Genomic DNA, 24,850 nt, shown 5'->3' with positions numbered 1-24,850 from the left:
GTTTCAATTTGAGCCCACTGTGTCTCGTTCTGTCACCATTAATGAACATCTAAGTCTCTTTTATTCATTTCTTCCCATCAACTATGTGCATTGATGAGTCTTCCCTCAAGCTTTTTCAGGCTGAGCAATCCTAGCTCTCAGCCTCTAATATGAAAGATGCTACAGCCCCTTAGTCCCTTTGCTAGACTCTAATATATTCATGCTTCTCTTGCATTGAAGTGTCCAGAATGGGACACAGAACTTTGGGTGCAGAGGATGGACCGTCTTTGACCTGTTGGTGCCTTTCTTCCTAATGCAGCCAGGATGCTGCTGTTAGGGTTATGCTTTTTGCCAGGCTTATCCATGTGCCCCAGCCCAGGAATTGCTGGGCTGTTGCTAGTTGGAGTTTATACCAATACCAGGGAGCAGCAGGTGAAGCTGAACAGGTCCTTGCAGGAATATGGTTAAGCCCAAGAATAAATCTCACCTGTGTTCCCCATGCTTGGGTTCTGGATACATCGCCTGTGGGAGGTTAGGAGCAAAGTACAGCAGGCTGTGCCTACTGATCCCTGAGCTTGGTGCACAGAATGCAGTGCTTCTGACCTGTGGATATTGGATTTCCAGGTAAATGCATCCTTTGGCTTGAGGGGGTGGGCTCTATGCAAGCAGTAAGTGTAAGTGGCTACAGGTCATTGTAGGGCTTGCATCTGTATTAACAGTGTAGCAGGTGCTGCCCCACTGGTGTGGACGATTTGGAGACAGTCTCAGTGGGATGAATGTTTCTTTAATACCTGTCCTAAACCCTGTGTGCTTTTGGCACATATCTATTATTAGGCAGTCCAATCCAGATGATGAAAGTAAATAATTGATAGATTTTGACGAAAGGAAGCAAAAGGAATAAGGAAATATAACTTATCTGCTCTCACCAGCTGAGATGCACCCCTTTCCCATGACTGCCCACAGGCAGGAGCCTATGCAAAGATGCTCAGCCCCCTCCCTTGTTTGTTTTTTCATGCTCACCCAGCTGCTAGCACTAAGGGCACGGCCATACCCTGCAGAAAAAGCAGAGCCTGCTGCAGCTCCTGCTAGCCCGAACCCTGCTATAGGAATGCTGCCGGCTCCCAGGAAGGGCTGAGAGTCCCATGGGGCAGTGGTAACCGAGTGCTCACCATGGCAGCAGGAGCACAAAGAGGGACAGACCCCCCAAGAGGTGGAATGGTGGCTGGTGCAGGTCAGGACTCTAGCCATGTGTGATACAATAGGCATGGCTTATCCTCATTCCTGACTAGAGTTTGGCTGAAGGTTTTTGGGTTTTAGTCTGTTCTTTATCTCTGTGCAGATCTGTGGTATGCTGAACAGTACTGCTATGGGATGCTGCATGTGTGGGCTCAGACACCTAGTGGAACAACTTGTTCCCAATTGCTGCATTGCATTTGCGAACCAACTAATTTTACAGGTCCCTTGTCTGCAAGGAGGAGCTCTGAGAGCAGCTGGAGTTTGTGCTCTGTCTCCCTTTCCTCTCCAGCAGGTGTTGGGCTGCACTGCAGTGCTGCATGGATGGAGGCATGACCTCCTAGATCCTCACTGCTGCTGCCTGTCCTGAGCTTAGATGGGGGATATTGAAGAGGTTTTTGCGTCCTTCTTGGCTGCTGAAGCAGTAGAAGGAGAGGAGGCCCTGCTATATCTGACAAGGCGCTGCAGAGGGCTGGCAGTGAGTGCATGTGCCCATGCTGTTTTCTTCTGCAGACTTCTTCAGGCCTTCAGGTAAGGTGGAAGTGAGCTCCCTTGCAGTGTGGTCATCAAGGGGTCTCACAGCACCGAGCTCATTCTAAACTGTTGCATTCTTACTGAGTGTCATGGAGTTATCTCTAGATCTATCTGTGTCTGTGACAGGGAGACAGCAGGCCCAACGGCCCCCAAAAACGGGAGGGGGGGGGGGAAGGGTAAGGGAAAGGAAACAAAGAGGGAAGGGTATAAAAAAGAAAAACACACAAAAAAAAAAACAAATAGCAGCAACGATCTGAGGAGGAGAGTTAATTTACAAGTTATAATAACAGAAATACAAGTTAATTGGGATTGAAGCTAATAATCCAAATAAATGAGAGAGACAGCATCCAAAAACTGAAGGCCTTACTCTAATATTGAAGGTGAGATGGCTAGGGAGCACACGTTGCAGAGATGAGCAGAAAAAGAAAGGGGCAATTTTGTGACTTGTGTGCAGTTTTATCTTTGCCTCTAAATGGAAAACAGAACAGTGGAAGTCTTCTGGGAAATATAGTTCTTCACTTTTGAGAGCCAGGTACCCAGAAATATTGACAATCAATGGACTGGAGCATTAATTCTTTTTAAATCCCAGTGCACCGCACAATGTTATGTTGTGGAATACCAGTAACAAAAAATCAGAAAACCACAATACTGAGCTAAGACATGGCACAGGTGCACCACCACCCATCTTGGGGTAGTTCCAGATTGCACCAGATAGTGTGTCACTGGAAGAGCAGGGTAAGTGGCTGGTCTCTGTAGGGAGCTTCTTGCATGGCTCACACCAGCTCTCTATGAAATTAAGGATTATATAGATATGTGTATGCAATGATATAGCTTGATTGCTTTTTATCTGGTTCTGGATGGGTAAAAAGTCACCTAGTATCTATACCCACACTTGTCAGCTATTCAACATCCAGCTTTGTCTGAAATCGCAATCTTAATACTCAGGGATTTTCCCCTTAGGCTGTTTTCCCTCTGAGAAAACCAAGGAAAGAAGATTGTCTCCACTACCAAAGGGGTTTTCATCCCAGAAACCTGGTGGTTCTCTATGCTTGTGACTTGTTTCCACCACCAGTATATGCAATTTATAATGAGCAAAAAGTCCTACTTTAGCACATGGTGTCCCGTGTCCCTTCTCAATAGCAATCCTGCTCACACTAGGCTATGCTCCTCATGCTGACTTCTCCCTTAGCTTGGTGTTGTCATGCGTCTTGATATGCCGGGTATCAGCTCTTAATTTGCTGAGCTGCTTTGCAGCAGCTCACATCAGTGCCACAGACATCGCAACAGCTTGCCTGATCCTTGACCTCAGGGCTCCTTTTCATCCCCTTCCTCCTGAGAGTGTAGTGGTGGCTTTCCCCTAGGCAGACATACATCATGGGGTCCCTCCTGGCATATGGGGTTTGGTTCCCTGATACGTTGAGCCAGCAGAGTGGCCAGTTAGCCCCAGCATGAGTAGCGTGGACACCATGCCCCTTGGCGTCCAGCCCCAAGCCCCATGGCTGCAGCCATCAGCCTCTGTCATTCTGGAGACTGTCAGAGACCAGGGTGGGATGCAGGCGATGGGGATGGGATGCTCTGTGTAGACTTTTGGCCTGGGGAAGTCCTGAAAGGGCAGGCACAGCGAAATCATGGCTTCCAAGGGGCTGACAAAATTTCTCCGCTTCTCCAGGGTGAGCAGCACTGGGAAGGCCTTGCTGACTTCTCTGGCAGATAGCCACAGCCTGAAGGTTGGCATTATTGGTGGAGGCCGCATTGGGAATCAGCTGGCCCGAGCACTGGTGACAGTGGGTCGGGCTCCTTGCTCCAGTGTCCGCATTTCTACCCGGCGCCCCGAGAGCCTGTGTAAGTGCTCCCCAGCCAGACCAGGCAGCAGGGTGGGCTTCTGCTGTGCTTCTGATGGCCCTTCAGGAAGAATTCACTAGAGAAAGTTTTCCTGCCAAACATATTGGAGGTATAGAAACTCCAAATTTTATTTGGAAGAAGAGCATGCTGTTGTGGAAAAGATCTTCATTTGGCTGGAAGCCCTCTGTACAAACATGACTTCAATTTTCTGCTTTTCTTCAGCAGTGCCAGCTGAGCGTAGTGGAGACCATCCACCCTGTTCCTCTCAAAGCTAGCTAGTTTCAGGCCCACTTTAGTTTAGCCCTACCACATTTGACTGCTCCCTCCCCCCACATTTGACTGCTCTTTTTGAAGCTCTCCTTATCATTTGTCAGGGGCTGGGTGGGTGACTGTGACCCCAGGTTGTTACATGGCCATCCAGTAGAGAAGGCAGCTCACCAAAAGCGTCCCTCTCCTTGTCCCACCACTGCAGAGAAAGCCCCTTGCTAGGCGCTGGGGTGCCTTTTGCCAGTGCTGGGTCCACAGGCTCTGAGCCCTGTGTGCCTTGCTGCAGCAGACTTGCAGAAACTAGGATTCACCTGCTTCTACGACAATGCGCAGCTGGCAGCCTGGGCAGACGTCCTGTTCCTCTGCTGCCTGCCATCGCACATGCTGTCCATCTGCTCTGCAGTTCGGCCAGCCATTCGGAAACCCTGCATTGTGTACAGCCTCATCACTGCCATTCCTCTGCCCAGGTAAAATGCACTTGGACATGCTACCATTCATCCTGAAGCTCACAGGGCAAACACAGCACAGTGCTGGCATGCGAGCACAGCATCTCATGATTTTCTTGCATAACATTGCTTCAGACTTAGTCGTACTCAGCCACTCCCCAGCTGTTGGTCACTGAAGGACTGGGACGGGGCTCTGAAACAAGATGAGCCTAGACACCCTCCTCCTTTCCTTGGGCTGCCTTTGCTTTCAGGTTGAAGCAACTCCTTTGCTACAATGCCATCGTGAGGCCACAGTACCAGTGCCCTGGCAAGGAGCCTACAAAGGAGTGGGGGACAAAGGGGTCGGTCACAGAGGCACTGCAAGACCTTGCTGTTGTGCAGGCAACATGCCCCCTCAGCTCCCAAGGTACAGCCTCTCATTTTGGTTAAACTTTATTAATTATTTATTTATATTAAATATTAAATTTAATAATTATTAAATATTAAAATATTAAATATAAAATATTAAATATATTATAATAATATAAATATAGAATATAAAATATTATTAAATATTTATTTATATTAATTTTAGCACCCTCACCTAAAATGATCCCAAAACAGAGATTTCAGATAATCTTGCTCTCATTGCTAATGTAATTGCTTACAGGAGAGGACTGAGGATCTCTCTTCACACCTGTGTGCACATTGGTTACTGACATTTGATTTTCTTTGTTGTGCAGCGAAAATAAAAGTCAACGGCAAATGGCTGGTGGGCATTTTCTATGCAGCCCTGAACAGCAGCATGTGGCAGAGCCTGCCTCACCAGGAGGCACTGGCATTGCTCAATGACCTCTGTTTCTCTGGACACTGCCGTATCTGTGCAGAGCAGAAAGCTTCCTGCCCACAGTTTACATGCGAGAGTTTTGTCAGCAGAAGTTTTGCCTCTTCAATGACTCAAGAGGAGTAAGTAAAGGGTTGGATGCTGCTTTCCCATGCTTTCTCTGTGCTCTAAAACTTGCCATATCCCACAGCTGAAGCATGGTGTTGTCTTGCTGGGTTGGAAGTTGTTGAAATGTGTATTGCTCTTAGGGACAATGTACCTGCCAGGAAAGATTGCTTTAGATGTGCTAGAAATAAAAGGCCTGGACTGTCATCACTGGGTTGTTTTGTCCTGGTCCCCAGTTCCTGTCTGCCTCCTGGTCAGGATTGTCTGAAGCCACAGGTCAGGACTGGGCTATCGGATGCAGAAAACAAAATCCTCTGGGAATATTTGGAGAAGATTTTTTATGGGTAATTAACTTACTTTAGCTCACAGACAAGATTATTGAGGATGTTAAGTTAGGACATTCTGCTTGAGGGAAAATGCCTCTATTGGTTCAGGTGCTCTCTACAATCATTATGTTCAGTTTTTGTTTGAATCGTGCAGTAATGACTGGAGCTTCAGATTCAGGTCTTGGAGTACAATTGTTTTCCAAAACCAAAGAAAGAGGCTAGCACTCAGATTCTAAAGACAACTAATATTTGTTAAATTATTAGCAAGGCTGTTATTGTCTATAGAAGATTCTGTTTTTTCTCCTCAGAACCTTCCCATGGTTTGACCTGACAGCTGCACAACTGAGAGAGTCTCCTTTTAGCCAGCTGCTAGAAAAGAGTGAGTCTGTCCAGAACCATCTTGCTCTGCTGTATCAGTCATCTTTTGGAGACTGGCCCACAAAGCAGTGTGTGCTGACCAGCACCAAGACTTCTCCTACATTAACCATAGCAGAACCTGATGCGATGTTGATTCAGGACTCTTCACTGTCAACAACTTCTTTGAAAGTTTTTTCAGAAATTCCAGAGGAAACTACTATGTTTCTAAATCCTCATAAACTGAAATGAAGTTCATGATAGAATGCTATGCTGAGATCTCGTCCCAAAGGGATGAATGCCCAGAGATGTTGACAACTCTCTTCCATCAGTTTTCGTTGCTGATCTCAGTAGTATCTAATGGAAGAACACACTGTAAGGACTTCGTATTGCCAGGCAAAAATAATGCCAAAAAGCAAATAAACCTTTACTTATCAATTTCTTAGTCATGACGCAAAACACTGATGGAAGTAGGTAAAAGATTATACAATAGAATTACATTGTTTTTCTTTTCACTCTGTTTCCGCCATTGAGGATCTCCATTTTGCATCCATCTGCAGTCTTGCCAAACATAAAAGCAGCCCCTTACTAATGTATCAGCATTGAGATCTCTTGATTTTCACATTTTGAGGCAAGAATGTACATACCTGCTTTCACAAGTTTCACACCCTTTGTGAAACTTTCTTCAAAAACTAGCTTCTCTCTAAATCTGCTGGAATCTCGCCTGGTTTTGGTCTTTGGTCACACACACATCTTGGCCTGTGACCTGACTCAGCTTCACCGGGTTCCTGTTGCAGTTCCAACAGAAAACTGAACTACAGTTCACTTGTGGTGGTACAGCTCTGACCCAAAGAACTGAACAGGACTGGGGCCCATTTTTCTTTCCCATGTAGGATCTCAGGGAAGTCTGTCACCAAACAAAATCATGAAGATTTAGTCAGGAGCACTCCTTCAGTTGAGCCAGGCTTTAACAAACACTTAGCTCACAATTCCTTGCTGGTGACAGTATGTGTTCCAGCAAGGTTGTACAATTCAAGTCCCATTGCTGTTACAGGTTCTGTGATACCTCGTTCAGGGAAAAAGAACATTTAACTAACTATATATTTTGTCCAAATTCACTCAGGACCCAACTTCTCTACTTTAGCTTGCAGTATTCTCTCACACTTCCTGCCGTGTTGCAGTACTGTTTGCTGTGATAACCACTTCTTGGTTCTGTTTCGCACAAAATCAGTTCCATGATTAGAGCAGGGATTGGTTGTTTACATTGTAACTTGGCACCTCTGACTGCTGATAGCAGCAGGCAACACAAATGTGCACCAGACACTGTGCGTGCCATTTGTCTAACCTTTGTGGTTAGCAGTGTTCCCAATCTGCAGACACTAACACCTGGGAGAAATTTATTCACTTGAGCAGCAGGGAAATTATTGCAAATCACTGGAAATTAAAATATATCTAGGATTGATTTTTTTTTTTTTTTTTTTTTTGTCTTCTTAATCAACTGTGAAGCAGAAATGAAAGACAGACTGTCAGTGATAAAGTCACATCTGATTTATGTTTTGCTTCATTTAGTTCCTGGAAGCACATGAACTGCAAAAAATTCTTACAGAAAAGAGCCAATGCAGGGATGTGTTTGCTATCATCAAAATGCCAAGAGCTGGAATAGCCTTTTATATAACGTGAAAAATGTGAAACTATACCACCCTGGACAAATAGCAAGCTAATAAGGGTGTATAGTACTCTCCCAGGTGGGCTTCTTACACAGGTGGAACTGCAGTGTGACTCTAATCCTGAATCTGTGTGCTCTGCGATAAAAGGAGAGCATCTATTTCTACCCTCGTCTGTGCCTGTTGCAAAGGAGGAAATGCAGAACGGGGCTCTAAGCCTGCTTCTTGGACAAACTGTGAGAAAGTGAGGGCATCTGCTTTCTGTCCTGATCGAGACTTTTGTTCCAGGAACAGACCCATGTTGTCTCTGTATGGGAGGGCAATGGATCTGCTGAAGACAGGCTCCTCAATCCCCAACAACTCCCGCACATGTCGTGAAATCTCCTGAAATACAAATATATCAGACAAAAACATCAGAAATTCTCACTTCACAGGACATTAGCTAATACCATTTGGTACCAAAGTAGCAAAAAAGGAAACAGAGTTTCTGGATTTTAGAACATTTTCGCACTTGAAGTTGCAACTCAGGAAGGATTTGAAAGTATGATCCTGGTATGACACTGTAAAAAGAGAGGAGACTGCATGTTCTCCAGATTTACTGTGGGTGACAGCCTCTCAGCAGCTTTCTTTAGTGGCACAAACAGCCTGGCTTTCCCGTTTGCACTTGCAGAACAAACAAGTTACGGGTGAATGAGCTGGAGTCCGCCTAATGCAAAAACATTGCTGTTTGTAAAGTTATATTGTCAGTAACTGCGTCTATACATAGAAGAGCTGGAAAAACTAATGAAGCTACTAAGCCACATTGCTCATTAAGAAAATCAGAGGTGACTAGCTGGCCGAGCCTGCTGGACTGGGACTGTCAGTGAAGAGGCTTGCCATTATTCTTGAAGTCACTTCCAAGGATGTAACCTTCTGAAGCGCTGAAATGCAGTTCACAAGGTTTTATTGATCTATCACAGCATTTCCTCAGAACCTTTTCCCAACCTTGGTTTGAGCCTCAAGAGCAAGTACACTACTTGATCTGTCATCAAAATAGCACTGGACTGGTATTTTCAGTGGCTTTGATATACTTCAAAATTCCAGTACAGTGGAACTAAAATCAGTAGTAACTTCACTTGACTGTGCCGAGAAGCTCTCAGAAAATTTAATGTGTAGTTTTTTATCAAACTGCCATTTCCCCTATATTGCAAAATGTTTCTGTGTCATTGAACTGATACTATCATGCTCATTTCTATAGTAACTATCAGGTTTTGACTGATATCAGTCTTTCCCTGATATTTCTGGTTGGAAAGCTTGCATGCCCCTGTGGGCAGCATTACAGTATTACCTTTGCACCTGCTCCAGTACGCTCTTACTGAGGTCCTTAAATGGGCCACAGTCAGCTTGGACCTCTGTGAACCTGGATCCTACCTGAGTAGGGTAGAGGTAGAAGACAAAAGCAAGCAGCAGGATGGAGCATGATTTTGAAGAACATCTAGGTTCTGCTGAAGTCTGAGATTATCTTCACTCACAAGATTTGGAAAACATTACAGATCGCCTAATTTGTAAGCTTGCTGGAGTATGTCAGCTAACACTTATCCTGGCCTGGTTAGTTTCTCCTTCAGTTTCTACAAGAGAAAGAGCAGGTCTTGCAGTTGATTTCTCTAGACTGTGGCTTAGTTTTTCTTAGCTGTTAAACAACTACCATACAAAAACCCTAAATCCCAGTGAGGAGCTGGGGATTAAAAATTATACAAAGAACTTGTCACCTGTGGTAAGTACAGATGACTGATTGCAGAGGCTGTCTCTTCTTGAACTAGACATACTCTTGAAAAGCTTCTGTATGAACAAAGCCAGCACTGCAATGTGAAGCCTTCACCTCTGCGATCAACATTAAAACTCATGGTACTAATAAATATTTTTGGTAGCATATTCAATTTCAAACAAAAATTTAAGATTGCTCAGCCAGAGGGAAACTTAGAGGTAAAATTTTGGTACTCTAGAGTGAAAAAGCAGTGTTCATATGCTATTCACTAGAGCACAAAGATTTTCTCTCTCCCTGGTTATTTGAACTTCCACTTTGTGTCCTCTGGGGAAAGCAATTGTAAATCAAACATGAAACAATTGGCTTGGCTCAGTAAGTGCAGCCTCAAATCCCTCTGTTTCCATTATGGAGAGGAAAGAGGAAATGAAATTTAAGTCAATTTGCTCTGATAACAAAAAGGATCAATGAATCAATTCTAGCAGCACTATAAGTGGGTAAATTATCCCATCTAACTTCTGAAAATAAATGCAACTAGGTATCACCTTCCTTTAAAACCAAATGACTTTTCCCATCTGTGATCCAAAAGAGTCTTGTGCTTTGCTCTCCTAGGAAAGAGCTGCAAGCATTTTGGATGTGTTTTATCAGTTCAACTTTCTGTTACATTTCTCTTTAAGGATTATTTGTGTGGTCAGTCTCAATTTCTTAGCCACATATTGAAAATAGGAAGAAAAAACAGGCCAGAAACTAAAGCCAACTCAGTTCGCAATTAAAGCAAAACCTGTTTTATTCCTAGGCTTGTCTTAGATCCACTACCTGATTCTGAGTTGTTGTTTTCCTCTTCGCTCCTTTCATACTGCTAGAAGGACCTCACAGGGACGCTGACACTCAACTACACACAGTTGTTCCAGTCTGAGCTCTGCTGTCCTCTGGCTCCTTGTGCCAGGTCTCTGCACGTCTATGCTTTGTAGGCTCAGAAGGCTCTGATCACCAGGTATATATGTACCTGCTTTGAACTGCGGGTTGTGTAAAAACCTAGTGCCTTTTGATCCCAAATCAGACCTCCTCCTGTTCCTTCTGCATTAGCTGTGTCTCTGATGTGGTTTCTTATACCAGTAGCTTACATCGGTGGAAAGCATTTTTATCTAGGTTTCCTCCTCCATGTTATTTTAAGGCTCTTTTTAGTACATAAATATGTTTCTTCAATGGCAAAAGTCTTTATTACCTTTTGTTTGGATTCAAGATATAGAAGTTTGATTTTGCAAGAGACCGGATTTGATTGTCAAAGGGGAGAATGCATTTAAGTGAAAGTGTGTGATTACAACTGAAATCACAGCCAATAGTGGATGACCGTGATTCAGACAGCGGATCCATTCCTGATTATAATATCTCTCTTGGAACTATTCAAACAAATCTAAGATCATGCTTCTCTAGCTAGGACTACTGTTGCACTACTCTCAGCACTTATCTTCAGTAGTTTTCTTTTTGATGCTGATTTTAAGGTGACCGTAAGCCACAGCAGTCAAACCACACGTCCCAGGCAAGATGAAGATAAATCAATATTAATTCCTCTGTTTTACACTTTATAAAACATTGGGAACATCTGTGCTGCTTCCGCAGTGTATGTACACAGTGATGTGTAAAACCTCTTTTAAAAATCCAGATTTCCATTGGCTGAGTGTTAGTGGTATTGGAAAATAAACCAAAAAGCAGTAAGCATTAGTGGGTCCTTTACTATTTTGATGTTAATCCAAAATTCACAGCCAATGTCTCCGGTATCTCACACCACTATACACCCGCTGGTTTCAATAGAACTACAGTATGCTGTAGAAAAGAAGTGTGATTTAATGAAGAGTAAACCTGAGTGTGTTTCAAATACTGACCTATAATACTTATGCAACATGTTGTTTGGATGAGGTTTCTTGTGTTTGCTATTGCCATCCCTAAATGAGAGATAAGAAAATAAAATGAGGAGTAAACGAAAGATTAAGACACTCTTCTTCATCATGGTCCTAGTGAAAACTAAATGAATTAAAAAGGATACAAAAATTACCTACATATACTGTAAGTATGAAATGCTGCATCTCTGCACCTTCAGGAATCTTTGGAAGGGCAAGCCGCAGCCTTAACCTTAGCTTATCTGTTGGTGGTTTTAAAGAAACAAGGTCTTGAGAGGAAAATTACCAGAAAATAACATGTTTACAAAATGGGGAAGAAGCAGAGACATTTGTGTTCAGCAGAGTATAAAACAAGGAAGTAATAATGAGTTGCCCCCCTGCTGCTTGAGAACTGTGGTTTGACTGTTGCAAGTTAAAGCTGCCCAGATTTGCAGATGTTCTACAAATTAAATCAAAGAGATCAGTAAGTGGAAAATTACTGAAAGGAAATTCTGAGGGAGTGCCTATGAAAGACATTTGCATCTTGCTAAGCAATTTTCTGGGGTCAGAGGAGCTAAAAGAAAGGCAAGGCACATCTGATGGGCTGATGTTATCCTGGAAGGGCAGCCTGCAGCTCCCCGTCAGCTATGGAGTTACACCTGAAGACCTGAACAACACAGTCATTGGGTTGAGTAAAACCAGTTGCCTGGTTTTAGGCTCACTGCTCACATAAAATCTGTCTGGACAGATGAGTGACAGCCCTGCATCCTGGTGAGCAGGAGAGGCTGGAACTGGACTCTGACAGGCTGAGGCAGCCGCAGCAGCGCAGCACATATGCACCTGCATGTGTCCGAAGTCTGTGATGCCCAGGGCCGGCAGGCTGGAGCAGTTCACCAGAATGAGGCGGCGGCCGGTGATGCCGTTGGCTCTGAAGCACTCCTGGGCAGAGAAGCAGAAGGGAAGGCAATGGGACATCCATAGCCCTCGGCCATCCCCTGCCACTGTTGTAGAATCATAAAATCACAGAAAGCTTGGGTGGGAGGACCTCAAAGCCCACCCAGCCCCAGCTCCAGCCCCTGCCATGTGCAGCGCTGCCTCCCACCAGCTCAGGCTGCCCAGGGCCCCATCCAGCCTGGCCTTCAGCGCCTCCAGGGATGGGGCACCACAGCTTCTCTGGGCAGCAGCATCAGCGCCTCACCTCCCTGTGAGTAAAGAATTTCCCCGACATCTAACCTAAGACACCCCTCTTTTCGGTTAAACCCATTCCCCCTCGTTCCATTACGGTGTCCAGGTCCTGTGACCCAGGAAGCGGCAGCCCCGCACCTGGTACTGAGGGAAGCCGAGCCCCGACACCCACTCCGCCACCTCGGCGGTTCCCCAGGCCAGGATTGGGAGGGCGGGCTCCTGCCCCGGGCTCGGCCCCATCGGCGGACTCGCGTCCCCCCGCTCCCCATTGCCCCGGTAACCGCCACTTCCTGCAGCGCACCCCGCTTTCCCTTCCTCCTCTCCCCGCTGGCAGCGCGCCGGCGGCTCTGCGGAACCCGTTCTCGATTGGCTCCGTTGTCGGGGAGGGACACAAAAGCCACGGTACCCCACACCGACTCCTTCCTGCACGCACGCCGCTCGGCTCTTTCCGCCTCTCTCTCCGCTCGGGTGTTTCCGCCGGCGGCGGGCGCAGAGCTTCGGCTCCGCTCGGGTGTTTCCGCCGAGGCAGGCTGCCGCCCCGGGCCCCGCGCCCGCCGGCCCTGCCCATGTCGGACGTGCTGGCCGTCGCCGCCGGCTCCCGGTTCGAGCCCCCGACCGCCGGGGCGCCGGGCGGCTTCGGCGGCGCCGAGATCTCTTCGGGTACGTGCCGGGCTGCGGGGCCGGGGGACGGCGGCGGGCGGGGCGGCGGCGTGGGGATGCGGCGTGGGCAGCCGCGCGGGCTCCGCGGGGCGGGCGGCAGGCGGGGAGCGCGGGGCTCCTCGTTTGAGCGCTGCCTGCGCGCCTCCTGTCTGCCCGCTCACAAGGACGGAAAGCGACTTCTCTCCCTGCGTTCTGATCGTTAGAAAATGAAGCCGCAGCCCAGAGGACGGAGCCCGCAGAGCAGCGGGGTGATGGCTCGGAGCGCAGCGCCTCGCCGTGCGGGTAGGAAAGCGGTCGTGTGTTCGGTGCCCCGCGGGCGTAAGCGGGTCTGCTTTGACCTGTGCGGGAGCGGCCCCTGTGCAGCTGGAGAGAAGGGACTGCAGACCAAGCTGTCTGCTTTCGGGCAGTGTGTGCTGGATTCAGTGTAGGAGGAGCTGTCCGTGCGGGCTTACGTTTTAAAGCCTGTGAAATAACAAAGTGTAGCTCGTGGCTCACCTGTTCACACTGCAGAATCGATCAGGTTGCAGTCAACTCCAGAAGGCTTTGTAGTTCGTAGTAAGAACTAATGAGCTTTCAGGAAATGTTCAGGGCGGTTCGGTACTTAAGCACTTGCACTGTGTGGAGGCTGAGCAAACATATTCCTTACGCTGTTTTCTTGACGTTTTTTGTTCTTCAGCTTTTGTCTTCTGTATCAGCCTTCCCCTCATGCTGCTGCCCGGCCATCTTATCAGATGCTTGGCTTGTCGTTACAGCTGGGTGTATGGAGTTTTACTTTGTTAGAGTACATGTGTTGCTTGTGACACAGTTTCAGAAATCTGCAAGCTCAGTTTGTCAGAAAGTAGATCACACTATTTGTTAAACATCAGCCTCATTTAAAAGAGAAAAGACAACAGCAAGCGATTCATTAAAACAGCTGTTTGATGTCATCTTAGTTTGATGTGGATGACACTGACATCAGCCTTCTTGAGTCCAGGCATTTTTTTATATCACTCTTTATTATGCTATCCAGTCTTCTTCAAGGAATGAATATAGGCTGTGAGCATAATGGCCAAAGTAGTTGCTGGGTACTCATGGGTGTTACCTGATGAATTTGTGTACATTGAATCTCCTTTGAAAGGAAGGGGTCCAAAAAGAATGATCCGAGAAGGCTGCTTGAGGAGGAATTGGCTGAATGCTGTAGATCTGCTTGAAAACCTTGCTCATGGTAACATGAGCCATGTTTGCCCTGTTCTAGTTCTAGTCTTCTTTACACGCTTAGCGTGGAATATGTCTGAGAGGAGCTGCAATCTTTTTTAAACTATTCCACACTAGATTAATAGTCTGATCCGTTGCTAATGAGACTATTTCTCCCATGTGAAAGGATTTTTTTATTATTGTTGATGGTAATTTAGAAAAAAAAATCTTCAGCAGAGATAGAATGCCAGGAATATTTCCTTTCTTGCTCATTCTTTTCCTTGTTTGAACCTTTCTTCTTTGTTCTGGAATGTCCCGCTCGTCACAGTGCAGATCTTGGACTTCCTTACTGTTGCTGTCCTGCCACTGTGTGGTGTACAGCTTTCTTGTCTGTGCAGCATGTCTGAATATGGCAGAGAGACCTGTGTGTTCTCTGTATTTCTTGGGACTGCTGGTGGGAAAGGTTGTGGTAGGGCACTTTCAGTCTGACTCTCAAAACTGTTCTGAATCCTTTCACTGCTCTAGTTGGCATCTGATGTCATGTAGTAACTGGTATAACAGAAGGAATCTTTTCTTGAGCAAAAAGTTGCTGCCGATTTCTATGCTCACAAACACTGCACTGAGCATATGCAGTGAATTAGCTGCTGGAAAAGAACATTAAAAATGGAATATGTTTCTGAAGTTACTCCTTCTGTCTGGTATGGAAGATTTTTGTGAGAAGACAAGGGCAGAACTCGGGTGCGAAGGGCTCTCTGCAAAGGTGTTGGGCAGGATGCTCAGTGCCTCTGTCCTGAATTCTGGCTGCCTTGGAGTGATCCTTCTCACAGCTGAGCTCTGCTGCTTGTGACCTGAGTGTAAGTGTTGAATTGTGGTGCTTTCTTCCTCTGAGAGGTCGCAGATAGGGTCACCTGTGAGTGCGGACGTGATAGAAGATTCAAAGGAAGACAGTTGCACTTTGGAGGACCAGAAAGTGGCTGAAGCAGAAGAGAAGCTGCCTGACCAAATCCAGTCCACTAAAGAGGTAGGTGGCTGTTTCTGACATCTAAAAGAAAGGAAGGAGGTGCAGCAGCATTTCTTCCACCCTACTTCTGTGCTTAATGACTGTGGGACAGGCTTTAAGTGAATCAACTTTCATCTTAACAGAACCCTTATGTCCTCCATATCTTAGTGAGAGGTAGAAGTTACTGACTGACTTTGCAAAATCTCTCTTGTGTACTATGCTAGTCCTTACTTCCTTGTTTCTGGTTTCTGGTGCGCTAAAGTTTCAGGGGTATTCTCACCTTCTGCCTCTTGTCTGGGTCTTCTGGGGATTCCCTTCATGCATGTTTATAGAAGAGGAGTGGAAGGTAGTCTGCCATCTTCTGTTACTTTTGTTGAGCAGCCAATTTGCTTGTATTACAAATACAGCTGGGAAAACTTGTGCAAGTGTCACACAGCTCAGGAGCTGTGTATTTTCATATATGGAAAGAGGGCTGGCCCCAGTAAACCAGATGGACCTTTACCCAGGATGCAGTTGATGTCAGTGTGATTGTGCTGCAGTATTGGTGCAGACAGAGCAGAAAGGCTCTCCCTAGAGAAGCAGCACTTTGGGAGTGCTTTCCGGGAGCAGTCAGCTGCATCTGCAAGGCTATTGCTTTGCTGAAAGATGACAATTAAATCTCAGAAAGATGCAAACGTGCCTGCCTAGAGACTCCTGGGGAGGCTAATGGATGTGTGGTTTGTGACATGAATGCAGTGTGTGACTGCAGAGTGTGTGGTGCTGTGGGGAAAGTAATGCTACGAGGTGCCTCAGACCAAGATGCTTTTTTCTATTTCTAACAGAAGCTTCTGCAGGATCTATCTTGACTTCAGCGTGAATTACTACTGAGTTGTTGTAAATCCATCTGAGGACTTTATTAACATTATAATCTTTGTAACTGGGTGTATGTGCTTTGTGCAGGAAGCTCTTGATCGAATGACCAAGTACCACATACATCAGGGAGCAGGGGATATAGTCATGATTCAATCAGATCACACTGGTGCTGTGGATATTCTTTCAGCTGAGCTGGAAACTGCAGACCTCCTTGGAGAGCAGAGAAAAGGTGAGGCCTGAAAGGACCTAATTTGTTAATTACTCTGTGGCCACTTTTTTTTTTTTTTTTTTAAAGTGCCAGTGCCTGTCTTGGCCAGAGAACAGTAGAGGCTGTCTGAGAGGCATTGCTGGTTCCTGTTCACTGCTGGTTCCCACTAGCCTGTGGGCTCCTTGCTAGTGTTGTAAGAAAATTTCATATCTGACTCTAGAATACAAGAGCCTTACTGAAATCAGTGAAGCTATTTATGGTAATTTGGCCAGTAGTAATATGAGCTGATGATCTTTTCTCCTTGTTTCAGCTCAGCCTCCCCCTCTGGCTCCACCTACTACATGGACCACAGGGAAGATGAAGGAATTCAAAGCCAAAATGGGAAAGGAGAAGAGTGCTAGGATGGTGGTGAAACGAGGCGAAGTGGTGACAGTCCGTGTGCCAACCCATCCTGATGGGAAACGTGTTTGCTGGGAGTTTGCTACAGATGATTATGACATTGGATTTGGAGTCTATTTTGACTGGACCACTGTTACGAGCACTGCCATTACTGTTCAGGTCAGCGAATCCAGTGATGAGGAGGATGAAGAGGAGGAAGAGGAAATTGAAGGTTGGTGCACACTTTAAGAGTTATTTTGTGGTGCTTGTTGCTATCCTGCTGAGAATGTTTGTCAGATGCTGTAATTTCCATCTACTTTGTTTACCCAGTCCACTTGTTATCTCTGCAGCCTGTTGGGGTTTGGTTAGGCTAAAATGACAGAGTGGTTAGCCCTTCCTGCTTCAGCACTTGTCAATGTCTGTCCTCTTCCAAGAGCATTTTTGAAACCTAATACACTGAAAAATAAAGGAGAAATCACTCTTCCAGCTCATAAGCTGAGAAATTTTTTGGTAGTAGATAATAAACAAAAGGTTCTTTTTCGTTTTTTACATTGTCCCAGTGTATCACTAACTCGTGCAGTCTCTGTAGCTGTGAAACACATATTACCTATTCTGTGGTTTCAGTATGTTTGTGACCAGTGCATCTGGGGGTTTTGGCGTCTGAAATCAATCTTGCAAGTTCTCCAAAATGTATAGGTTCATATTTCAGAACTTTATTCTTGGAGTGAATTGAGGATGTACAAACACAGTGAAGCTATAGTGAAGACCTTTTCCACCTTTCCTTTGCTCCATGTCAGTAGCACTGGGCCTCCTTAAGGAGACCTGGTTGTGGCATATATAAGAGGAGTGAACTGTCTTAACTGAAGTTAAGTCCAGGGAGAGTAGGCCAGACTGGCAGACAAGTATGCACTGTTTCATTACTATTATGAAGAGAACTGATCCTCAGTGTGTCCTTTTTGTCACAGTAAGAAAAGCTGGGCTTTGTGGGTAGTACTAGCAGAGGTCAGGGCAGACACTACATGTAATGCTATCGAAGGTCGCCCTCCTTATGTTTACATTCCTCTATATTCTGGTCTTGTTTAGCTTTTTATGGGCCATCTAGTAGCTTTACTGATGCTTTCATACTTTCCTTCTCTTTCCCATTCAGGACTTGCCCCTGTTGGTGACGTGGAAAGGGGCTCCAAAAGCTACCTGCGGAACCGCTATGGAGAAATCATGCCTGTGTATCGAAGGGACAGCCATCGGGAGGTGCAGGCAGGCAGCCATGACTACCCAGGCGAGGGCATCTACCTGCTGAAATTTGATAACTCGTACTCTCTCCTCCGCAATAAGACTCTGTTCTTTCATGTCTTTTACACTAGCTGAAGGGATGGGAAGGGGCAGGGATGGCAGACAGGAGGTGGTGAGCATAGCAGGCTGCCACCCGACCCTGATACTCCCTGATGGGCACTTCTATGTGACAGAACAAAGGCACAACTCTGCTAGCAACTCTTCAGACACAACTTGGTTTCTCCCCACACCCTCCTTCCCAGCTGTCCCGGTGGAGAAGAGTGGTTGTGACTGGTTGTCCACAGGCAGTTGTTATTTGTATAAAACTTTGGGAGTCCTGCTCTCTGTAGGTATAGTGTTGGGCCTTCATAGCCAGTAAATGCCCAGAGGCCAGGTGCAGCTGGTCTTGGTTTCTTTCTGTTGCAGTGGTACAAAATGAAGTCAAAATATTCTTCATCTGTTGCTATTCTGTAAGTCTTCAGGCTCTTCTGCTGTATCTGGATCACTAGAGGGCAGCTGTCAGCTGCAGTGAGACAGAAACATGTCTGGCTTGTCACCAAACCACTGATAATCTTATCACTTACCACCAGTACATGTCACCAGCTGCCAGCACTTCCTTTGTTCCTATATATGGGGATGCAGCATGGTGGCATCTGGTGTAGATGGCATGGCGATGCTACAATAGCCAGCTCCAATCTATGGTACCCATGTGTTAAACAGAGTGTGTGGGGCTGGGGAGGGGAGTGCACAAATAGAAGCTCATAGGAAGATTTTCCTGTGGATCAAGAATTAGATGTTGCATCTGTAGATTATGGAGATATAAAAATTATGATTAAATCTCCAGTGACCACAAAGCTTTTTTTTCTGTAATCCAGATGTAAAAACAGAAGAAATGGTTTTCTGCTGTATTGAATAAATATGAAAAGGTCGGGATACAACCAAGAAGTATACAAGAAATGTTTCTTTGTAGCAGCATGTTGATTCACTGGTATTGCTGCCAGCTGAATAATAGCATATATAGGAAGGAAGATGCTCCCCATAGAAGCATAGTTTTTCAGGTGCTATTGCTGTTACAAAGGTATTGTTGCAAAAGAGCAGAAACTCAAAAGGAGTGGAATTTACCCAGTCCTTTTTGTACACCAGAATGAGCAAGGCCATTGCTAGCCCTGATCATGTGGTGAAGGATAGAGTTCCTTGATATGTTTTAGTGGCTAGTGATAGCACTTCCTGCTTGAGTATTGGCAGAGTTGAACAAGGATTATGTTAATCCTTCAGAGGTGAGTTTTAAATTGCATTTATCAGCAACTGTTGTTTATTTTAATACTAAAAATCATGCTCTTTTTAAGAATAGTGTTGTGTTTACACTTTGATACCTCTTTGCAGAGACACAGAATGGCTTTTTGCATGCTGATGCTAGTAGAATTCTGAGTTTTAATTTTTAAATCCTCCAGGTAAGGCACCTCTATTTGGTCCATTCCCTTTACTGAGAGGGGTTGATGAAGAAAATTGTTTTGGGGTAGTTAAAGCCAAAGATTTCACTGTCCTAGGAAGGCTGTGTATTTCCTTTTAAGGCTATATTGTAATGCTGTGGAATTTTCTTTATGTTCAAGCTCTTCTTCTAGCTATCTGTGATTACTTATTCACTGCCCCAGAGCACTTAGTAAGTCAAAAAGGTGTGTGTGAGAGAGAGATGTTTATAGTGGAGCACAAGCACAAGCTTGGAGCAGGAAGAAGGAAAACCAGAAAACTGGAGCAGACAGGAAGCAGAGCTGGCCAGGGTAAGGAGCGAGCTGGTGCTATTCTGGGCCCTGAGTTGGAAGCCTTTTTCAAAGGAGAGAGAGGACCTGGCCACAGGGGAACTGCAAAGCTGTTCCTCAAGCAGAGGGAAACAGGGCAGCCTTATGGGAAGATAGAACAGTAAGACTTGGTATCTGTCAGAGTAAAGTGATCTTTAGTTTAGCAGCCTGGGGAATATTATTTCTTCCTTTTTCCCCTCCTGGGGAGATGAAGGACCATCTTGTGGTCTTTGTACAGCATTTGAATCAGGCCTGAGCAACTTGCATAGGGCTTCTTCCCACTCCCGCTTCCCCCTCCCCCCCCCTTTTTTTTTCTTTTCTTTTTTACTCTTTGCCCATGAAGTTCTTTGATAAGAAGGCAAGAAGATGATTTTTCATTAACCAAAAATTTTCAGCGCTGCCCAATGCAATTACTGCCTTTGGTCCTTTCTGATATAATCTGCAGGGCCCTGTGTCCACATGCTGGTTAATGTATGAGACACTGTGTGGCACCTGATCCAATTTCTAACTAGGATTTATTTATGATAAAGGGAATTTTGACCTATGCATGGCAATTGTAGAAAATTTATCCTGATCCTGTTTCACTACATACTGTGGGATACTGTTATTGCCACAATATAAATGTTTCTCCTATAATGTGGCCTCCCTATTGCTAATTCACAGCCACTTCCCTTCTCATTGTCTGTATTTTAATCATATCCTCAGTCAAAACACATATTTTAATCTTGTAAGATGTGAATAAGGCCTGCCTGACTACCAGTTCTGGTCACTTACTGAAACAAATAGTATGTGCAAGTTATCAGGGTAACTTGTTAGTGGTTTTAGTGTCTTGTAGATGATGATCCTATTGTTCAGTTCTAGCTTTCTGAAATGTGGACCAATCTTTTAATGAGGCTCAGGACACTTGTTTGGAACTGTCCCCATCTCCTAGTCTCATTGACTTAAGCTTAACAGAAGCATTGAATCTGGTATGTTATCCCAATCTGTATGTGCTGTCCTGCAAAAACACGATGCCCTTAAACAGACTTGCTGTGGTGGCACTGAAAGTATCTAGTGTGTATTATTTCACTACTTATGCTTCCTGGAAGCATGTGGTATCTCTTATGAACACAAAACAATTTTTGGCATAGAATATTTCATCTACAGGAAACAGAAGCTTTACAGTTGTACAGGATAATTACCCTTTGTTTATTCTTTCATATCACATAAGTGTTTCTCAGGTGTTAAAGTATCATTCATTATCTAACTGACGACGTCTTTTAGGAAGGATCTGTAGTCTTTATTCATACTCTGATAAATCCCCTAGCTTGGATGCATGGCTAGTGATTAACAGTGGCCACTTGCATTCAAAATTGAACTCATAGTTGGTTCAAAGAAGTAATCTCCTTATTTCTTGTGTTCTTTTTTCTGTTATCTGTGTATCCTGGAACTTGTATCTGATCCCGCTGTCTCTGAGGCAGCAAAGAAAGCCCTTCTTGCTCTGATTGTAAACTTGGGGAACTAGATATTGGGTTTAGAAAGAAAAATAAATTTAAAAGACATTTTCACTTCAGAGAGGGAAAGGGAAAATTCCCAATTTTTTTCCAGAAGGAAGATTTCAAATCAGTTTTAAAAATGTGTTTCTTCCTCCAGTAGGTTGTATCTAAAAATTCAAAAAGCTTGATTAAGGAGTAAGCTGCTTCTACATTTTGTGAAGTCGTCTTTTTTTTTTTTTTTTTTTTTTTTTTTTTTGCTTTTATAAAAGCACAGAATTGTTTTCCTGTTTGTTTTGAGTATGACTTGGAGACATAGAACAATCCTGTCGCATAGGATTTGCATAAAAATTAGGTTGTATAATTGTCTGTTCCATAATAATGGTAACAATCTGTTGGGTATTTTTAATGTCAAATCAAGTAAGAAGCTATCCATTGTTTTATTTTACTCTTCTCCTTTAGCAGCAGTGTACCAGCAGGAGTTGAAAGTGCATGTGTTTCACTGAGGACTGAGTTAAAATTGCTTAAGTCAGGCACTGCTTGTACTGATTTAATTTGCTAACCAACTCTGGGGCCCATGTTAAAGGTTATTGTTGTCAGATATAGGCTATTCTCAAAATAATATCTGGGACTCATTTAGTAGTTATGTACATTAATACTACCACTGACCCACTTACATGAACAGTAAGAGGAGAATGTGTGCTTAAGGAGAGAAAGAGCTTAACTGACTGACTTGAGGTACTAAGACAAAAGTTGAATTACTATGCAACAGTCTGAAAGGTTGCCAGATTCCTTTCTTTTTGGTCCTATCTTGTGGACTGTCTCCTTGTAACTGGGTGCATATAGCCATGTATGGCCTGCAGTGGGGCCAGTTGTGCTGCTGGACTTGGTGGGGTAGACTGGAGATGATCCTTGTCAGTGTCTTGTTGCTGAAAGAGGTACTTGTTCTTGTGAGCTGGAAACTGGGGGTAGAGAATTAATCTCTAAATGAGTTCGCTTTGTCCCCACTGCTTATACTCTTCCTTCTTGTCTCACTACACCCTAGTGTGCTTTGCAGAGGATTTATCACAAGGTGCCTTAGGAGCAAGGAGCATGTCTGAAGTACGAGCCACAGATGTCATTAATCCAGGAGTTTTCTTCTTGTTTCTCTGCCTGTTTGAGTAGGGTGGAGGCACTAAGATCAAGCAAGGAGAGAAGAGTCCTGGTTGGCTGTCCTAGGGATTTAAGCTGTTCATTAGTCTGCCTTGTTGCTGTAAGATGAGTAGTAGAATTGTTAGAGTTTCCTGGCACCACAGGATCTTTGCCTTTGGGAAGAAAGCATAAGCTGCTGCAAAATATTCTGGAACACCAAAGGATGACTACTTCTGATATTCTGCTGGTAAGCCTGAGGACCAGAGAAACAGCAGACAGACGTAAATAGCATTCCTCATGGCCATTCATCATTTTACCAAAGTGAGTCCAGTGTTGAGTTGTGTGCTTATGTGTATTGAGATTGGATGAGAGACCAAAGCAACGAAGGTGTTTTTGATCTGCAAGTGTGAGAGAAATGGCTTTCTCCATTTGTTGTACCTGGAGATAATAATGGAATATCTGAATTGGAAGAAGGGAAAACTGTGAACTGATCTTGTTAAATACATAAGCAAATTAGGCTTAATTTAATTCTGATTAATCTAATTTTAATTAGAAGCCACAAGTTTATCAGGAGTCCAAGTGTGAAGTCACTTATCTAAACAAGTTAGTAAACACTAACTAAAGTTTTAGAGTGAACATCAAATGGCGGAGTCCAAACACATCTTGCTAGGTGGAGAATTTCCTGTGCAATTATTCCGCATTTACCTCCAAAGTCTCTGGCATTTTATTCTGAAACACTTGTGCTATTGCAGCTGAAGACAGAACATCGGCCTGAATGAATGGATCTGTGATTTGACAGTAAGGATTATCTGGTTTAAGCCCATCTGAACTGGTGAGTGAAGTCTCTTAGGCTGGATGCCAACCATTAAGTTCAGAGCTAAAGAGGCTTTGCCTGACTTTTAAGTTTAGAAGCCGTTCTTGGAAGCTAAATAGTTGGAGATGATCTCCCTGTAACTTCCTGAATGCCTGAGTGACTAACTGCTCTCCTCAGAGTGAAGCAATCTGCTCTCAAGTCCCTGCTCCACTCTGCTAGCATAGTCTTTCAGTGGAGAGCATCTTGTAGGTGATCATACCCTTTTTGTCCAGACATATATTCTTGTGAACTGTGACAGCTGTCTCTAAGTCTTTATTTATGTGATGTGAATATATTTGTTGTCCCAGAACATTGAAATTCATTTGTCTGTACCAACCCATTGCTTTTCATCTCCTCTGAAGAAATTAGTTTTAAAGGGAGGTTACTTCAACAAGATGTGGCACCAAATCTCTTGCTGAAGGGCACATGTGAATATTTATAGTGTTTGCTTTCCTTCTAGGCTTGGTTTGTATTGCTTATATTCGATGTTGTGGCTGATTTGTAATATTATATTGAAAGTTATTCCCTTTAAATAAACTTTTCACTTTGCAATCACAGCATTTGTCTTCTGTTTAAAGAGGGTGTATTAACAAAAGAAAGTGAAAAACAGACTTACCAAAAGGAACATGAATACAATGAAACTTATTTTTAGAAGCAACAAATTAGCAACTATTCCAAATGTACTTTGCAGTATAGTGGACGCTTCAGTTGCAAACGCATAGGAAAATGCACTGTCAGCTAGTGATCATTGCTCCAGCTAGGACGTTCTCTGTTAAAATGACTTGTGGCAATTTTTTATTTTTATTTTTATTTTTTAACTCTTCAAATCATCTGCAATGTTTGCACTCGTACTGAATATTTGAAGACCTGGAGAGGAACAAGCAAGAAGCCAGGCTCATAGAACTGGCCCAGAAACAATTTGAATGGTCTATCATTCATTGCTTCATACTGGCACCTTCAGCTCAGTTTGCAGAGATCACTTTTAGCTAAGTATTCTGTTACAAAAGCTTTCAATTTGAAAGATTAAGAACATATTTTCAGTTACCAGATACTGATGAAATTATCTACAACAAAGTGTTTGTCTTTTGCAATTTCCTCATAGCTGCTTGACCATCAACTTCATCTTGCTGTGAAGTCTGGATTTATGTAGCCTAGAGGGAGCATCTTTAGAGAGTGCTTATTGCTCAAAATGAGACCTAGGGTGGCTGAAGCTGTGGATACTTTCTCATTTGTTTCAAAACCCAGTGGGTCAGGTGCTGCATGAGTTCAAATGTCTCTCTTCTCGTCTTGTGTTTGCCTGGAGCATTTCTACAAAATAATTGATGGGCAGCAGTGATCATACAGAGAGTTGATCAAAGGGATACATAACTGCTAAGTTAAAGATACTGTCCCTTTTTCCCTTTTTGGGAGCATGGAAAAGAAACAGCTCTTCAGTATTTGACTGCCATTAGCTCGCTATGGCTCTCTGCCATCTGTCCTGGCTCAGGAGTGTGGCCAAGAGCACAATTAAACTTTGGGGATGCAGGGAAGAGATGTGACATTTCACAACGTTTTTTCACAGTCTTTCTGTAACTTTAGTGGTTGAGCTGCAGCAGGACAGACCCGTTCTTTGGCAGCGGGCTGTGCTGGCCCTACGCAGGAGGACGCTTTCCAGCTGCACGTATGGAGCACGGTTCCCTTGG

At 44.4% G+C, this 24,850-nt stretch overlaps 3 protein-coding genes across 3 annotated transcripts; 2 read left to right on the top strand and 1 right to left on the bottom strand.

Annotated features, from left to right (window-relative positions):
• The first annotated feature begins 125 nt into the window (after nucleotides 1–125).
• NOXRED1 (NADP dependent oxidoreductase domain containing 1) lies at nucleotides 126–6,347 on the top strand. The gene is made up of 6 exons (XM_085225403.1): nucleotides 126–1,743; nucleotides 3,416–3,588; nucleotides 4,142–4,322; nucleotides 4,553–4,707; nucleotides 5,024–5,246; nucleotides 5,864–6,347. Exons 1-6 carry the CDS (start codon nucleotides 1,589–1,591, stop codon nucleotides 6,159–6,161), a joined length of 1,185 nt encoding a protein of 394 aa, XP_085081529.1. The 5' UTR covers nucleotides 126–1,588; the 3' UTR covers nucleotides 6,162–6,347.
• A 1,095-nt stretch (nucleotides 6,348–7,442) lies between these two features.
• SAMD15 (sterile alpha motif domain containing 15) lies at nucleotides 7,443–12,671 on the bottom strand. The gene is made up of 3 exons (XM_010711772.4): nucleotides 12,515–12,671; nucleotides 12,032–12,130; nucleotides 7,443–7,957 (listed from the first exon to the last, which is right to left on the bottom strand). The coding sequence occupies exons 1-3, from the start codon at nucleotides 12,614–12,616 to the stop codon at nucleotides 7,691–7,693; spliced, it is 468 nt and encodes a 155-aa protein (XP_010710074.1). The 5' UTR covers nucleotides 12,617–12,671; the 3' UTR covers nucleotides 7,443–7,690.
• Nucleotides 12,672–12,808: 137 nt separating this feature from the next.
• Nucleotides 12,809–23,723, top strand: TMED8 (transmembrane p24 trafficking protein family member 8). The gene is made up of 6 exons (XM_085225400.1): nucleotides 12,809–13,036; nucleotides 13,240–13,318; nucleotides 15,101–15,230; nucleotides 16,149–16,290; nucleotides 16,580–16,879; nucleotides 17,795–23,723. The coding sequence occupies exons 1-6, from the start codon at nucleotides 12,943–12,945 to the stop codon at nucleotides 18,010–18,012; spliced, it is 963 nt and encodes a 320-aa protein (XP_085081526.1). The 5' UTR covers nucleotides 12,809–12,942; the 3' UTR covers nucleotides 18,013–23,723.
• Nucleotides 23,724–24,850: the final 1,127 nt, after the last annotated feature.

This window comes from Meleagris gallopavo, chromosome 5 (genome assembly GCF_905368555.1).
Source record: "Meleagris gallopavo chromosome 5, MGAL_WU_HG_1.1, whole genome shotgun sequence".
Classification (NCBI taxonomy): Eukaryota; Metazoa; Chordata; class Aves; order Galliformes; family Phasianidae; genus Meleagris; species Meleagris gallopavo.
This window is presented reverse-complemented; position numbering and strand designations above follow the sequence as displayed.

What these genes read in the sequence shown, in the direction of transcription:
- NOXRED1 (XM_085225403.1), top strand. Translation starts at nt 1,589, where the DNA reads ATGGGGGATATTGAAGAGGTTTTTGCGTCCTTCTTGGCTGCTGAAGCA. An exon ending in CCGGCGCCCCGAGAGCCTGT is followed by an intron (nt 3,589 to 4,141) that starts GTAAGTGCTCCC and finishes GCCTTGCTGCAG; the next exon opens with CAGACTTGCAGAAACTAGGA. An exon ending in ATGCCCCCTCAGCTCCCAAG is followed by an intron (nt 4,708 to 5,023) that starts GTACAGCCTCTC and finishes TTTGTTGTGCAG; the next exon opens with CGAAAATAAAAGTCAACGGC.
- SAMD15 (XM_010711772.4), bottom strand. Translation starts at nt 12,616, where the DNA reads ATGGGGCCGAGCCCGGGGCAGGAGCCCGCCCTCCCAATCCTGGCCTGG. An exon ending in TCGGCTTCCCTCAGTACCAG is followed by an intron (nt 12,131 to 12,514) that starts GTGCGGGGCTGC and finishes TTCTCTGCCCAG; the next exon opens with GAGTGCTTCAGAGCCAACGG. An exon ending in CAGACTTCGGACACATGCAG is followed by an intron (nt 7,958 to 12,031) that starts GTGCATATGTGC and finishes TTTGTATTTCAG; the next exon opens with GAGATTTCACGACATGTGCG.
- TMED8 (XM_085225400.1), top strand. Translation starts at nt 12,943, where the DNA reads ATGTCGGACGTGCTGGCCGTCGCCGCCGGCTCCCGGTTCGAGCCCCCG. An exon ending in CGCAGCGCCTCGCCGTGCGG is followed by an intron (nt 13,319 to 15,100) that starts GTAGGAAAGCGG and finishes TTCCTCTGAGAG; the next exon opens with GTCGCAGATAGGGTCACCTG. An exon ending in AAATCCAGTCCACTAAAGAG is followed by an intron (nt 15,231 to 16,148) that starts GTAGGTGGCTGT and finishes TGCTTTGTGCAG; the next exon opens with GAAGCTCTTGATCGAATGAC.